The sequence below is a fragment of the Pocillopora damicornis genome, chromosome 3 (genome assembly GCF_964200805.1).
Source record: "Pocillopora damicornis chromosome 3, jaPocDami1.2, whole genome shotgun sequence".
In the NCBI taxonomy this organism is placed as follows: Eukaryota; Metazoa; Cnidaria; class Anthozoa; order Scleractinia; family Pocilloporidae; genus Pocillopora; species Pocillopora damicornis.
Genome location: NC_142672.1, coordinates 30,642,586 through 30,660,038, shown reverse-complemented (window position 1 = coordinate 30,660,038; position 17,453 = coordinate 30,642,586). Strand labels below are relative to the sequence as shown.

Here is a 17,453-nt window from a genome sequence, read left to right as displayed (position 1 = left end):
AAATTAGCTCTATTTTGGATTCTTCTTTCGTTATTAGCCCTGCACTAACTTTCATGAGGCAGATCTCGTGGCTTTACTAAAAAATACATTTTAATTGAGCTCTAAGTGAGAGAAACGCCTGAGGAAAAGTCACGAAGTTTAACAATCGTACCAAGAAGGAGAATTATGGTAAAAAGGGGAAATAATTTGTACATACGCTCGTAACAAAGAACGAAATATTAAATTTTAGATTCAATTATCTCAGGGATGAAAGCTGTTCGGTATCCAACTGCGCTCCTTATTAACTCCTTTGGCAGGTGTCTAACATTTTAAGTTCTCTATATTACTTCATTTTGCAACTCAGCAGACATCCTTCGTATCTTTGAAATGAGACTGCTCATGATTCATCTATTTAAAGCTGTGGTAATAATCATAACAGGTTTGATAATTCATTTTTGACAGTAAGACTTTTTATTCATTATAGGGATAAGGTCGTGAGAGTAAGAAAAATATCATTCTTCTATTTTTTGGGAAAGCCGCTGTAGAAGATGTAAATAGGTTCATGGGATTCATTGGATCTCGCCCTTGAGCTCGGCAACAAATCGATCGGTCTAAGTATTGAAAGTGCGACAAAAAAAAAAAAAAATTGCTCGAATTTTAACCTGAAGTAAGTTCTGACGGTGAGTTAAGTAAGGCTTTAGCCGTTATTTTTGTGTATTGCTTAGCATTTTTTTTTTATCAAATCTATGATGAAAATTATCATTTATATATTCTTTCACAAAGCGCAAAATGTATTCATCGCATTCGTATGCACCAGTTTTGCGTAGCAAAAAGTCCTTTATAATCGATAGAATAAGTTGAGAATAGTCTGCTCAAAACTGTGGAAAATATATATCACATAAAACAAACAAATGAAAATTTTTAAATTAAGGGAAAGATAGCGTCGTATCGAAGTATTTGCTTAAAGAATCCCCCCAGCGGAGCAAAACATAAAATGTATCTAAAAAGTAAAAAAATAAACCAATTTTAAACTAAAATTATAAGCATGATTTGCTATATGTAACCTTTGGAAGGAATAGACATGTTTTTAAAGTTTTTGAACCAAATGAAAATAATATTATATTGCCTTAATATGGTGGAATTTTTCTCTCATTCTTTTTCAACATCTCAGGCATGCACCTCAAGGTGCACTGTTTGTCGGTTTGTTGGTTTCCAGACTTCCTTTTCCGGAAATCTCTTCACAACATTTTATCTTTAAATATCCTTTCGGTCCTTGTTTCAATTCGCTCTTGAAAAATGTGATTTCTTCAATCTAATCAAAATTTCTTCTTTTCCACATTATTCGATCAATTATTCAGTTACATGTGAATTGATTTTTTTTAATTATCATCATCATCATTATTATTATTATTATTATTATTATTATCATTATTATTTTAAATTTTCATGACAGGATGAAGACGCAAGCCCTTTTCTCCACATTATTTTTACTTGTATCAATCCTACAGAGGATCGCTGCGGCCAATAGGATCGTGACTTCTGGTAAGTTTCAAGAAATCATGCATATTGAGTGATTACCGAATCAGAGCCAGATGCATATTGGCGATTACCATAATGCAAGAATCCTGGAAAAATGAACTTTTTATATTTACCTCCTTCATTGATCTTCATGGAAACAAAGGAAAAAACTTTCAACATAAAACTCGATACTACTTGGTCATAAAGAAATTCGAAAGCCAAGAGATAAAATCCATAATTTGCTTTTATTATCCTCAATATGATCATCATCATCATTATTATTATCAATGTTGTTGTCATCATTATGACAGTTATCACGCTCGCCTAAATAATTCTCTTCTTGCCCAATTTTAAACAGGGTTTATTAATGGACATTCTGAGGAGTTTCATATAGTAAACTCAGTCGCCAGTTATTTCTTTGGCTCGAACAATGTTTCACTGGTTTTAAAAGAATTCAATATTTCCGAAGCTGTAGACCTATTTAGTGAAGGTAAGATGACCCAATATTTGGTCAAGTCCTTTTTTTCAGTTTTTGAGATGTTATGAGGCCAACTAATTCAAACTTCCTTTTCTGCCACTCTTATTTCAGCATCAAACGTCATCACACTTATCGAGGGAGGTGCAGCAACTACTTCCGGTTGTGCTCTTTCTACAATAACCGGCATTCCTCTCATCCGTCTCCATGGCAACAACGGACCCCTGGATCAATGTGAAAAAACAATCCAGATGTCAGCAGGATACAAAGATTATGCGTATGCCACACTAGACATACTGAAAATCTACGAGTGGAAAAACATTGTTCTTGTTTATGAGGGTAAATTTGGTCAATTCCATGGCTTCAATATGGTTATTCTTCAGCTCCTTTCAGTGTTATACAAATAACATATGGGTACTTTTGACACATTCGAAGCGTGTTTACAATGAGATCTAACTATAACTTAGCTTTATTTGAAAGTAATCATCGAAAACTTTGCATTTGAGGCCCACAAAAAAATTTGTTTCCCCCCTTCTGTTGAGTCTTTTAATGGTCTTATTGCCCTGTTAGGTGTGAAATTTGTGGATTTTAATGCTTACTGTATGTTATTGTTTAGAGCGTCGAGTGCACGAGGCTGGACATTTTCTAACTGTTTCACAGAAATTACCGCTGATCATTAATTTAGTTCAGTTTTCTGGGCGCGACAAAAATAAAGAACTGACTGAACCGGCACACAGAGTGATAGAAAAAATACAGAAATTTGATGCCGAAGTTATTATACTCTACCTGGGGAAGAAAAACATCGAGCTATTGCTGCAACAGGTAATAATTATGTCTTTGTTTTTATTAAGTCTTCTTTGTTTCATTGACGTAAATTTCATGGAATCTAAGTTTGAATCCGTCTCTCATTTTATGTCAGAGGCCTTGTCAACACGAAAAGACATATATATGGATCATTCAAGAACAGGTTTGATATTGGAACTTGCTATAAACATTTCAATTTTACCATCAAACCATTATTACTGACAAAAGTTCACATGGCTGACGGGTAGACCGAAAATCGATTTGGACAGTATAGCTAATCCAACTTCTCTCGCCCATAATATTCCAAGGCCTGCAGCCTACTACAGTTAGCAATGACAACTCGGGAATTCACCTAGACAGTATTTGCACTAAATTTAGAAGCTACGTGGGAGATACTAGCCTTCATTAGCGAACTACGTTCAGTACTTAATTCATTACTTCGACAGATTCCCTTGAATTTCACCTGGTACCAAAATGTGGTGATAGCTTTAAAATTACCGCATGCTGAGGCTTCACTCGTAGATGAAATGAAACATGATGTTGGAAACAATTTTTCAGATTTTATTAACAAGGTAAGCTTTCTTGGTTAGGAAAGATTTATGTTTTTGTTTTGTTTGTTTGGTTTTCCTTGCGCTATTTCGCTGCCACGCTTCCATTTCCTTCTGACTGAGATGCAAAGGTATCTAATCAATTCAGAACCACACTCTTTAAGACAATTGCTGTTAAAGCCATGATGTCTTCCGCATAGTTTGCTGTCACTGTTACCAGCAACAGACCATTTCAAAACTTCTCTTTCTTTATCGGACTCTATTATTAACTGCAAGTGTCAAGGTTAAACCGCATACTCTAAGTAATTATCAGTTTTCTGGACAACGATCTCATATTTGGAAGCAGCATTATAATGTCTCGACGTAAGAGTGAAGCACTATCCTTATCCTTTCACTGTGATATTCTAAGGACATTTATTTTTGTCATTACCTCAGGAATTAGTTGCCGTCAGTCACGACGCTGTCCATATCATCCAGGAAGCAGTGAACACGGAGTCTTGTTCGTCGTTAAATGGGTCTGACGTTCGTCTGGAAGATAGGAACACAATGTTAACATGCATGAGAAAGGTGAGCATGTTTTTCTTCCTTAATCATTCTCATTTAATTCTCAAATTATATATCTACTAGAGAGTAAAAGAACTCTTTTTGAATAGTTCTTCTTTAAATCTGGGTGCTTAGACCTCTTCTTGGTAGTTGCAATTTTGGCGCTTATTTTTATTTCCGGTTGAAAATGAAATCTAAGAATCTTATTACCCTAAACCAAATGCGTGCGTAAAGCTGAATCATGTTTACATTTCTCCGAATGAAACAGGTTGTTCTTCGTGGTATGACTGGACTTCTTCAATTTACTGAGCGTGGGGAGCGAGAAAGAATTGAACTGGAAATCTTAAATCTTCAAAACAATTACTTTAAGAGGGTGAGTGTCTTTTATCTACGTTACCACTTAACTTTATAAGTGTTTCGATTTATTAATCCTTCAATTCTCAGGAAAGCTACTGTAGCAGCTAGAATTTGCATTTCTATTTATTGTCAAGAAACTGCGAAAGAATTCATTTTGTTTTTTACTCTACTGTGCAACTATTGTAATGATTTTGCGTGAAGTTATGTAAGAATTTCGTAACGCTAGTAGCCGTTTATTACTCGCCCGAATGCGTTCTGGTTTCATTATGGTTTCATAATTATAAAATGGTTTCATAATCCTTGTTGTTAGTTGATTTCAACTATCTCAGCCATGTTTGCTGTTTTTTGCTTGTGCGATGTTACTTTTAGCTAAGTATTTCACTTCCGGACCTGGTTACGCATCTTTACATCTAGGTGACATTATAAAGCAAAATCTATTTTGTAGGTTGGTACGTGGAATTCAACCAAAGGTGCTGTTATGACTGGAAACATCAAACGCAACATGGATAGCCCTTCATCAAAAAAAACTTTGGAGGAAAGAAAGCTTCGAGTCGTTGTCTTATTGGTAATGAGCCTCAAACTCAGATATCTGTACCTATGAGGGATTAGTCAAGGAATAGTTTACTATAATGGCCAAAATTTGCCCATAAATACTCAAAATTATAGTCCATGATTTTCATGGGTGCGTAAGTATTTGGCATTCTTTATGAACAAGCTTCCTTTGAATAAGGTGGAAAATCGATGGCTTGCAAAATTGACTGTATCAGATGGAGATGGAGGGTATTTCTTTAACTCGAAATATTTATTAATTTTTTTCATTTTCCGTCTGTGTTTCTTGAAATTGTTTATTTATTCAAGTATTTTTTGTACCACAAAAAGTGTCTTCATATTGCTTGTCACGTATTGTTATGAATTTCCATTCCTTCTGAATTAAAGCGGATAATACTTCGTTGTACCAGAGGGAGGTTAAAAAAGATCTTTTCTTGAGGTCCCTTGGAAAGATTAAGGCGCTCAAACAGAAAACAAATTAAACCACACAAACTTATAATCCAGATAGGCAGTCTATTCGCCTTGAAAACGCGTTGATTTGAAGCCTAATTATTCCTATGATTATGTAATTGAATTTTCATCATCATTCGCAACAAGTTGCGTTACCAATTCAAAAACGATTATCGTTTAACCCTTTAAGTACCAGGTCTGATGGTGATCTGATGGTCAATTCTCCCCTCCAGCTACTACCCATTTCCTTTTAAATTAATTACAAGAATTTGGTGTTAGATAAAGACAACAACTTCTATTTGATGTGTTTCAGTATTCTCATTACTTGTTTGCTGGATAATGTATAAATATTGCGGGGAGAAGTTAGATTTTAATCACTTCTGGGAGTTAAGGGTCAATTGTTTTGCCATCAGGAAAGTCCCTACGTTGAGGAAAGGAGAAAGGAAGATGGCGGATTATTTTATGAAGGATACTGCATTGATTTTCTTAATGAGCTTGCAAGAAATCTCAAATTTACCTATGAGATCTACACCGCGCCTGACGGGAAATATGGCGCTGAAATGGAGGATGGAACTTGGAATGGGGTTATCGGTGAGATTGTAAACGAGGTATGCTCAAGAATTTCTCATCAAATTAACTTCTCTGAGAGGTCATATCATCGGAAAGCAAACACACTAGCCAAAATCAGAAATTGAAAGGCTTAAGTGAAATGGTATCGAAAATTGTCCTTGGTAAGGTCTACAAAGCCGAATAACAAACTCTGGGTAGGAAAGAAATCGGTCCGATTTCCTGAAAATTCGCCTCAACCAATTACATCCATGCACTCAAGCAGGGTTATGGCAGCAACTGTTGATTTGGACCTGCTATAACAACAATATATTGGCCTTTTGATTGAAATTTTCCTGCTGAAAACCTTATTGTATTATTTTACGTAAATGTGGGTGCGATATTACACAGAATACAAAGATTTAAATTTGAAAAACGATCTTTGCGAGCTATGGAGTTTCATTGGGAGAGTGATACAACTATAAATACAGTAATATAAATCAAATTAATAGGCTGTTCTTTTCTTACCTAAAAGCGAGCAGATATGGCCCTTACCGCCCTCACTATTACTGAAAGGCGAGAGGAGGTCGTGGATTTCAGTGTCCCCTTTATGCACTACACATCAGATATATTGCTGAAGAAAGCATCGTCCGAAGACAAATACGAACTTTTGCAGTTCATGAATCCGTTTGATAATCAAGTTTGGTTCGCTAATTTAGCCACCTTGGTTATCAGCTCTGTTGCTGTGTTTGTAATAAACTACTACAGTCCTTATGGATATAAAGATGATAATGGAAGAGGGACATCAAAGGAATTCAGCTTTTTCAACAGTGTGTGGTTTGCTTTAGCTTGTATGCTACAACAGGGAGGAGATAACACACCAAAAAGCCTATCAGGTGCAGTAGAAATTAATCAGATACCCAAGTGATAACTGAGAAGTGATGGTATTCTCGCTCTACCTATCACTGTTTGGTCAGTTTAAAATTACCTGTATTTTTTTTTATGTACCCTGGCCACAGTGCCTAAGCAAAGGCTAGAAAAGATTTTCGTATTGTCTATATACCTCTATAAGAGAAGCGGTAGAGTGAGGCAGACTGGTTTGAAATCCATAAATTACACAATGGTTTAAACCAGTGCCTTCCTAAAATCCACACATTATAATCGAAGCCTTACAATTTTACCTCAAATATTTCCTAGGCCGCATACTTACTGGTTGCTACTGGTTCTGCGTACTGATCTGTATCTCAACATACACTGCTAATCTGGCAGCATTTTTTACGGTGAAGAACGCGGTGCATCCCATTAATAACCTTGGAGAACTCACGGAATCATCTTACTCTATATCAGTGCTTAGCTCATCCAGTACGTCAGAGTTTTTCAAGACTAGTGACTACGAAACATACAAAAAGATCTGGCGTAAAATTGAATTGGACGGAACACTGGTTCAAACCATTGCACAGGGTGTTCAATGGGTGAGAGAAAAAGAAGACTTCGCTCTGATAACTGACGGGCCTTATCTAAGGAAGATTGTTAGCAAGCCTCCGTGTGACCTGGAAGTAGGTAAATACTGAATTAACAGTCGGCAGTTTTATAGAGACTTTGTGAGTACGTTCGGTAATAATTCCTGTGCCATTCTATATCTGAAGTTGATTTTAAGTTACTGTTTGTAAATGACCACAAAATCAACACTAAAAATGGTTAATGAAACAAAAATTAGCCGCACCAAAACATTGTGCAAGGGATTTTATGATTTCAAACAATCTTCCGCCTATAACTTTTTACTCTGATTGGCCTGACAAAAAATTCTTCACATCAGACCCAATACATTTATTTAACTCATTGCAGCTATATCACTTGTAAAAGCATCTGATTTTTTCCCTCAGTACCAGGTTTAGGCACAGCTAAAGGATATGCACTGGCCTTCCACGACAACGATCCTCATGTGCATAACTTCAGTCTGACCATATTGCGTTTACACGAAAACGATTTCCTTGCCAGCTTGGAACGGAAATGGTGGGAGAGCAAAAGTAGCTGCTCAGTTAAAGAAGAAACATGTACGATATGTCAGTTTGATAAGACTTTCGTTTCCCACTGGAGTTTCCAGTAATTGTGGTCCAAAACTCCTCTTCTGCTTGTCTCTGCTAGTTTCGTTATAGCATTGAATTAGGTGGACCACAATCATTTTAACATTTAATGAAGGTCCTCAATTTCCAAAATGTGGTTCATTTAATTGTAATCTCCATCCTAATCAAAGAGGAAAGTTTCGCCAAATTGATTGACTTCACAAATTAGCACAAGAAGATAGTCTTTAGTGTTATCGAACAGGATTCTCTTAAAGTGGTTTGAGCCCTTCAGTTGTAAATGGTTCACGTACAGAATCGATACCTCGCAACAAAAACCACAACATTGCTGCACATCAAGTTTTTATGTCAAGGAATCGGTAAATCCTTAGGCATATGGATGGAGGTGTACTATACCTTTATACAGTTTCGAGCAAACCGTGTCTTTCTTCCATTTCTTAGCGTTGTCTCGCAAACAAATTGGTCTAAATAGTATGTTGGGTGTGTACTTGGTCCTGTTTGTTGGAATGGTGGTTGCTTTCCTGACCTTACTGGCCGAAATTTACTGGAAAAGAAAAGGTGAACAAGGTATGTCTCACGGAATCAGTGACTGTTGGATTGTCCATCTTTTATTTACCCCTTTTAGTCGATTAGATTTTGTGGCAAAGGGGGCTGCAGGAGTAAGGCTCGAACTTTGTTTCCATGGATGAAACTGTTTATTTAATGCACATATTTTTTTGAGGAAATCAAATAAGACCTAGAGAGGCTCACATTATTCTTTTGTTTTTTCCACAGGGCATAACTTCGTTCCATGAAAATTCGACCCTCAAGACCTTCTCGAATGACTCAATATTTTATGTCGTGGTATTCTTTTAAAAAGTAAAGAAGGAGTCAAAGATTGTGTATTTCGATCATTATTTCTGTTGTTTTTACTTTTAATACTATTTACTTTTATATTAAATTCACGAAAACGCAAGGAGTGAGGTTAAAAGGAAGGAAGGAATGAGGGATTCTTCTTTGATTCAAATTCAAAAGTAATCTGCCGAGTTTTAACAACTCTTCCACACAACCTCATACTTTCATTATTGTGTATGAACTGGTAAAGAAAAATTTCATCGCATGCGCTATTTATGAGAAAAATTAAAGTTTAACAGCGTACAGATCCTTAAAAAGAATGAATTGTTTATTATTCGGCATTACTCCCAAAGCTCTTGAGAAAACTATTATTTTGCTAGAAAAACACTGAAGTTGTGAAAATTCAGCTGGTCCGACTGATAAATGCAAACTATCATATAAACTGCGGTGTTTAACAAAGATTTCTAACCGGAAAAAGCGGTAACTTCATATGTGTAGCTTGGGATTATGTATGACTTGACTCAGTCAATAAGCATTTTATCATATGACCATGAATAACTTTTGAATATTTCGAAAAGTTTGTTTTTTACTTAAATAGGACGCGATAGGCTGGCGTGGGTTGTGTCCTCGTGTACCGGTACACAAAGGAACGAAATATTAACGAACTGCGTCACAACTCCACGTGTGGATATGAAAACAATAGGAATTCCCCCGGGACAGCCCCCTGGCGTGCGTGGGGATAACCACAAAAAAAGATTCTCCGATAAAAATTCTTCCTTTCCTTTTTCGAGTCAGAGCAGGAAATTGCGATTCATCGAAGAGCGTGGCTTATTTTCTCATTTCTGCTCACTACTGTCATTCAGTTTATGTTTTTGTCCACTTGTCTTTCACGAACACGTGAAATGAAACAAGTTTTCTTTATCCCTATTGTAGCATAGCTGTTAAGGAATGGCATACTTGTGAAAATGTCGTGTACTTGTCAAATTACCAATGCTAATATCGAGACGATAGTTAAGGTTAGGCGTGCGCCAAATATGAGACTTGTGTGTGTAGGTTATATCAGTCGTAGGTTTTCTCGTAATTTTGTAAATATTAAATTTGCTTGCTTGGACACCACACCTCTCAAGCGTGACAATGTAGAGAACAGCCTAAAGATCTTTGTAATCAATCTTCCTTACTAAACGAATTTTGTCTAGGTTTGGGGAGACAAGAGCGGTTTTACAATTGTGTCATTAAGCGTCACGGATAAATTTCTGATTTACATAACTTATTATTTATGAGATAAAATTAGTTCAAGATACAATCTCACTCAATAGAAGCAGCAAGATACCGTCCTATATAGCGCCCTTTGTCATAAAAATGTCCCTAGGTGAAGAAAATTTCATGAGATAAATTTATTCAAGACTCAAGCTAACCTAGACAAAATAAGTAGAAGCGGCAACATGTCGTCTCAAATATCGTCCTTTGTTATAAAAATGTTCCGGGTAAGGCGGCATGTCAGAATATCAGCAATTTCCTGTGTGCGTTAGAGAATTAATTTTTTTTTTTCTTAATCATGACTGAATTGATTCTGAATTTTCTGACAGCCGACGATCCTCTCGGGACTCACAAAGGTTTCCTTCGCGTAGCTGTCTAAAATCCATAAACCTAACAACCCAGGTCGACCCATCGTTTCTGCCTGCAGTTGTCCCACCGAACTTATTTCCAGCTATTTAGATAAAATTATGGCACCTATCGTCAAAACTTTACCGTCTTGCATTAAGGACAGCCAACACGCACTTGAAATTTTTGGTGACTTTAGTTTCCTCGGCCAAAACAAACTTATTTTCACTATGGATATAACATCTCTTTATACTGTCATTCCTAATGACGAAGGTCTCCGGGCCCTCAAACATTTTTTCGATTATCGCACTGTTAAGCCAGCTCTGAAACACTACTCCGTCTAGCCGAACTAGTGCTCACACTCAATCGCTTTTCATTCGGTGGCAACTACTACATACAAACTAATGGCGTAGCCATGGGTACTAAAACGCATATGGACCTAGCTACGCCAATCTTTTTGTAGATTTTATCGAACATCAATTTTTTAGTCAACACCACGGCCCAAAACCTGAACTCTACGGCCGTTACATTGACGATTGAATCGGCGCTACCTCCTTTACCAAAGAGGAGCTCACTCAATTTATAACCACCGTCATTTCCTTTCATCCGGATCTTAAATATACCTGGGAAATTTCCGACACTTCTTTGGCTTTTCTAGACATCAAAATTTCAATCGAAGGCAACGTTTTATGCACTAGTGTTTACTATAAAACCTACAGTTTCATATAAACGACGAAGTCTGAGAAACTGTGAAAAAGGTATGGAGTTCTTGCCGTGTGATGGATGTGAAGATGAACACATGAATACAGTTGTAATCATCTTCACATCCATCACAAGTCAAGAACTCCATACCTTTTTCACAGTTTCTCAGACTTAGTCGTTTATGTAGTGACGACTCTGATTTTTCCGAAAAATCAGAGGCAATGTGCCAGTTTTTCGATAAACGTGGCTATCCTGTCTCTGTCGTTCAAGCGGGCCACCACCGTGACCAACAAATTGATCGACAGTCAGCACTACAAACGGCTGAGAAGGATAGCACTGACCGCATTCCATTTGCTCTTACATTTCACCCTCACAACCACGCATTTAAATCCATCATTATTTAAAATTTTAAATTACTCGAAAACGATTCAGAGACTGGCACTATCTTTTCGCAACCCCCACTTATTTCATTCAAACGTGACAAAAACATAGGCAACCCTTTGGTCAGGAGTTCATTTCAAACCAGTGACCAATCTGGAACTTTCAAATACGCTCGCTCACGATGCAAAACTTGTTCTTTCATTCATAACGTAGAGAAAATATCGGGACCCGAGAGATCCATTAAGATCATTGATCACTTTACGTGTACCTCCGCCAATGTTATTCGCTGCATAACTTGCACTTATTGCAATAAGTTATACATCGGCGAAGCAGGAAGACGACTAAGTGACCGATTCCGAGAACACCTTCGCGACGTGGAAAGAAATGACAAGGACGCACCCAAACCACTCGCTATACACTTTAATCTTCCTAATCATTCTGAACAGCATATGGCAGTTTGCGGCCTTTCCTTACATCTAGGCAGTTTGGAAAGCCGTAAAACACAAGAACAAAAATTTATCTTCCAAATCGGCACCCTTAACCCCCACGGAATTAACGAGCGATTTTCATTCAACTAATTTATTCCTGTTTGCTTGTCACCATATTCTCACCAATGGCGTAGCTCCACTTTCTGTACCCACACACATCCCACAATTCCTCCAATCGCTCTAACGAAGGGCTAACGCTCGAAACGTCAGCTTTTTAACCCTTTAGGGTGGCTAATTTACGTTTTCAACTCAGTTGTTAACACTAAATTACCTGCCGTATACTCTCCTACCGACGCAGCACCACAGTTTCTTTAAAAACTTACCCCTTTATTCATTTGTCTTAAAAATGGACGCCTTAAGACTAATAACACATTTTGAGGCTGGTAAAGTGCAACTTAATCTTTTATTTATGTCAAATTACTTATTATTTGTGGAAATTCTCCCTGTAAGTATATTTACCTACTCATAGCCTCACTATCCGATGGATAGGGGCCAAGAGTTTAAAGCCGTTGCCTCTCAACGATTAAAAAAGATGCTTGATGTTCTAACATAACACTTGAAATTTTTAACTGCTATTAGGATATCAAGAATAGATTAGTGATAATGATTTTTGAGGAGCCGTTTATTCATTCTAATGATTGTGAGTTTATTCAGGAGGGAGCATATTTGGGATGTTTGGGATGTAGGTTTGCGTCAAACTTTTTAATTCGCCTAGTGCGTCATCATTTCATTCCCATGCAACTAATGCCCCATTCACAAAAAAGCTTTAAAATGTTTTAAGGTGCTTTATTAAACACGATTTAAATTATTTTCTTCATAGAAGCTTCTTAAACCAACATCTGTCGACTTTAAGTTTAGCAGAATGAATTACAAATCAGCGATAACTTAAATATTATTGAAAGTTCAGTTTTTCAGTTCTCCGTTTCTGAATTTCATCACGCTAAATCCCGTTCAAAAATTTCATCGCATGCGCTATTTTTGAGAAAAATTAAAGTTAAACAATGTACAGATCCCTTAGATTGGCCGAATAAACATTTCCTAGCAATATTTTCACACGTCGAATGAAATGGAATTTCCCACGTGACCGAACTCATCTCGTTCCATTCCCACTTGGTGTTGATGCTGTATGTATTTTCAACTAATAAACGATCGTAGCGATATGATCCTTCCACTTTCAAAGCGTTGCTTTAGAAATGAGTTCGGGAGATTATATGTTGGTGCTGCACCAATAAAACGGCAGGTGTATTGCCATTACTTAATTTCAACGTTGCAAGTAGCTGTTTACGCAACAACGTTTTTTTGAGATTAGCTAGTCATGTGATCAAACTTAACGCCGTAAAATCTGAAAGGGAGATCAACGGAAACATTCAATTTTATAAGGACGTGTTTGTATCCAAAAAAGGGCAACTACTTCCAAAATATTACAGAGGATCCACTTGATTTTCCGACTAAGAGGATGCAACGCCTGAAAAATTTGTATCGCACAGAACCACGGTGCCAATATTATGAAGTCATCAAAATGGATAACAAATAAAAGCACTCAGCCGAAGTAAACAAAATTGATTCAGGCTCTTGCTAGTTTCGTCGTAGAAATTTACTAAGTTCACATGAACATTTTTAAAACTTTTTCTTGGTTAAACATCTATGATTCTTGAGTAAGTCCAAGGTCAAAATAAGAAATCGAAGTTCCACAATTAAAAAAAGGTCCTCAATTTTCATAAAATTCCTAATGCAATCTCCTTTCGAATTGACCTCAAAATTAGCACAAAGAATATGGATAGCAATTCAACAAAGGTGCCAGTTATTTCCAGAAAGGTAATGATCATCTTAACTAGTCTTTCCGGATCATGTGTACTATTGGTGGCCTCGGTCGACAATCGACCGACTATAGTCGACTAACGGTCGATAGTCGACCGACTATCGGTCGATAGTCGACCGATAGAACGGCCGACAGTGGACCGGTATATCGGCCGACAGTGGACCGATAAATGTGCACATATCGGCTGATGCATCGGCCGACAGTCGGTCGCTATATCGGTCGATTATCGGTCGTAGTCCACCAATGCATCACCTGTCGTATCGTCGACCGATAAATGTGTACATTTCAGGTGATGCATTGGTGGACTATCGGTTTATATATCGGTCGACTATCAGTCGACTATCGGTCGACTATCGGTCGACTATCGGTCGACTCAGTATCGGTCGACTGTCGGTCGACTATTGGTCGACTGTCGACCGATAGTCGGTCGGTTGCCGACCGATAGTCGACCGATAGTCGACCGATATATCGGTCGATTGTCGGCCTATATGTCGACCGAGGCCACCTATAGTACACATGATCCGTCTTTCCTAGATTTCAGTCATCACCATGATGTATTACATTTGGTTGCAGTGTGAAAGAGCTCGAATGAGAAAAAGATCGACACCTTGAGCTTGAAACTTGAATGTGCTCAACCGTCATTAACTATGTACATCAAGCACTAACACAGTATATAAGATAACGATGGGACATATATAGTACTGAATCTCTTTCCCCCACTTAATTTGATTTTTTTATTATTCAAATCGAGACGTAGATTGTACACTATTTCAAATGAGCTAAAATTGATCAATTAGTTTATATAACAGTCTGGTTATATGCACATCTGGTGTATGACTTGGTAGAAACAATGTGATTGAATGGTGCTTTTGGCACGTTCTTAGTGGAAATTCAAGGGTAATTTGTACTATCCAGCTCTTAGGTGTCGAAAGGAAACGCGATGACTTCCACTTGGATACCAATACATACATACATAAATATTTACATACATATACTTCATTTATGCTCGAAATTCACAGTGTAGCTGTAGAGCTAATATCTCCGAGAAAATAAGCTAAAATGAAATAAACATATGCTACATTACAATGCCAATATTATTTATATAACTATAACTATATACAACATTATGCATGCAGAGGGAAATATAACTTATAACCGATGAGGAAACTATTTGATAAACGATAAGAAGGACGCAAATAATGCCAAAATAGCTGTTAACCTCGGTTTACATCTTAAATTAATTCAAATAATCTCTCCGACAGGATGTTCAAAAGAGAAAAGTCAGAGTATAACATAACTCTTTTTTTTGGTTGTAAGGTATAACAAATTATGCAAGTTGCTTTTAGCAAAGAACGCATGAAATATTCTACTTCGTTCTATCGTTTTCATCCCTTGACTTGTCATTAAAAATTATGAGCGGTTTTTTGAGCCCGAATTACCATGGTACGTTGTTTTCCGGTTTGATGGCCGAATTAGATAGACATTTATGTCTGATGATATTGCCGCTTTTACTTCATTTTGAGGGGTAAATATCAAGACTATTTATCTCAGCTGATGTGAAACTGTCTGATGTGGCCCTCGATGCTTTCGTTCTCGGTAAGTATACATATTTGTTTACCTCGGCTTTTAACTGGCTTGAGATTCATAAGGTTTCTTACTTTTACACACAAACAGATGACGAAGAGCACGATTTCCCCTCAATTGTATCACTTGTCAGTAAAAAATGTCGAATTATCAATTTAAAAAATCAATCAATCAAACTGCACTCTCCTGTTTAGAGTTCGGTGATAAGAACTCAACTGACCCAGACTCAGCTGATGGTAAAACCCCAGCTCTAAATATCTGATGAGGACCTACACAACAACGAAGCAAGTGTAGCAGGAAGTTTTTAAATTCTGGAATTCTTAGTGGATAAATGATTACGTTTACAAAAGAATTGCTGTATTGTAAAACCCTGATGATCAATATCGTCATTTGCAGATGAGAAAAGTTTGCAGTTATTTGTAAATTTACCAACAGGATAAGAATCTGGAATGGAAGCCAGGTGAAAACAGAAGCTCCTGTAATAAAAAATAATGTGTTTGCTAATTTGGCCTCTCTGATGACATTGCTATTGTTACATATTGGTGATTTTTGTTTCCTCCAAATAACAAAATACGCCACACACATAACTAATAGAGGTGTTGCAGGAAAAAAAAACTAGAAGGTAGATTACACTGTCTCTTTTCTTGATGTATACGTATACATCAGTGAGAACAGTGAATATTGCTGCTATGATCCACGGTATGGAAATGGCACAGATATAAATACGAAAGTTTGCAGTTCTATGACGAAAAGGCCAACCAATGGCGAACATTCTTTCCAAGAAAATGACTGCAAGTGTATAAATGGACGATGTACTTGTAAACATGTCAACAATGTTGAAAACACGCCGTGTTGTTATCGAAGCTGATTCAAATGCCGCTATGAAAAGAGGAATGGCCAGTCCTCCAACCAGTAAATCAGCCACGCCCAAACCGATCAGAAGAAATGAGGAACACTTTCGGCGTCTCAGCTTAGAAAACATCCAGATGTTTAGAATATTTCCAGCCACGATCAAAGTTGCCAAAAATCCAAAACATAACCTCCAGAACATATTCCAGGTGTTGAGATCCATGGCAGTGGGATGCTGTTTCTATACCGGAGAAACCTTTGGGTATCAAAACAAAACAAAACTTGTGCTATGTTACATGAATCTTTCATTTTTGAAATAACCAACTAGTAGTTCAAAGTTTCCCTCGCCGCCAAAGTGTGGCTTCGTCACTCAGTCGGTCGTAGCACCCAAGAGGGTCTCAATGGGGTTAACCGACGGCCGTAAAACCGCCAAAAATTTTAGCCGTTAGGTATAAAATTGTCGAATTTTTACCATTAGGGATAAAAAAAAAAATTATAGGCAAAAGAATTCCTGGTAACAACAATGGAGATAAATTGACCGTTAGCTGTAAGTTAGCCAAAATTTTAGTCGTTAGCCGTAAAAGCCATTACCTCATTGTTACCCTCAGCCAATTATAACCTGAGAGGCACTCAGGTTCGAATCTCGCCGCAGACCGTTTTTTTTTATTTTGGCGTCTTTTCTGCTATTTCTGTGAATTGCAGCTTGCTGCAAGGATCTTTTTTTTACTCTGGTGCCATCCGCAAGGGAAAATGCTCTGTATTTCATGTAAATGTGATGATTAACGGACATATTTGGCTCTTTGAGTTTATAGCCATGTAAGAAACAAAGGAAACAAAAACAAAGCAGTGAATCGAAAACGTCATTGTTCTGATGATCGGCCGATTAATTATGAGTGATCATACACGCTAATGAATAATGTTTTTCCTGAAAGCTTTTGTGTAAATATTTTTCCAAGTAAAGCTAACCTATTAAACGAGTGTCATTCTGACTGCAGCTGCCTATCGAAAAAAAAGGAGAAAAGAGAGGAAAGCAAAAAAAATAAATAAAATGTACATATATAAAATACATATATAATATATTTTTAAAATACGAAAGAGAAAGAAAAGAGAGGAAAGCAAAAAAAAATTAAATGTATATATATAAAATATATATATAATATATTTTTCAATTTTTTTAAAATACGAAAGAAAAATTAAAACTCCAAGAACAGTCTGATTCTTGAAAAATGAAACACAGCTCGATCACTTTATGCCAATCTAAAGGTCCATACACTGGCAAAGCAAAATCTTACTAGACTATTTTATTCTTCTATGAAATATCATCCCGTTCAACATCTTCTTGCT

At 37.0% G+C, this 17,453-nt stretch overlaps 2 protein-coding genes and 1 pseudogene across 3 annotated transcripts in view; 2 read left to right on the top strand and 1 right to left on the bottom strand.

Annotated features, from left to right (window-relative positions):
- The window catches only part of LOC113680733 (EGF and laminin G domain-containing protein), a 438,917-nt gene that overhangs the window by 284,643 nt on the left and 136,821 nt on the right, over nt 1-17,453 (top strand). The window lies entirely within an intron of this gene.
- LOC113671037 (glutamate receptor 3) lies at nt 494-8,727 on the top strand. Of its 2 annotated transcripts, XM_089202160.1 has the most exons (16): nt 494-659; nt 1,433-1,521; nt 1,856-1,987; nt 2,087-2,311; nt 2,589-2,794; nt 2,892-2,939; nt 3,223-3,348; nt 3,760-3,891; nt 4,136-4,240; nt 4,670-4,789; nt 5,637-5,831; nt 6,305-6,665; nt 6,967-7,329; nt 7,653-7,823; nt 8,292-8,417; nt 8,625-8,727. In XM_089202160.1, exons 2-16 carry the CDS (start codon nt 1,434-1,436, stop codon nt 8,642-8,644), a joined length of 2,418 nt encoding a protein of 805 aa, XP_089058286.1. In that variant the 5' UTR covers nt 494-659; nt 1,433; the 3' UTR covers nt 8,645-8,727. The 2 variants fall into 2 exon arrangements, with proteins under 2 accessions (XP_089058286.1, XP_089058287.1); XM_089202161.1 differs by lacking the exons at nt 8,292-8,417; nt 8,625-8,727 and having other exon boundaries at nt 6,967-7,325; nt 7,653-7,797.
- LOC149049333 (adenosine receptor A3-like) lies at nt 15,432-16,332 on the bottom strand (annotated as a pseudogene).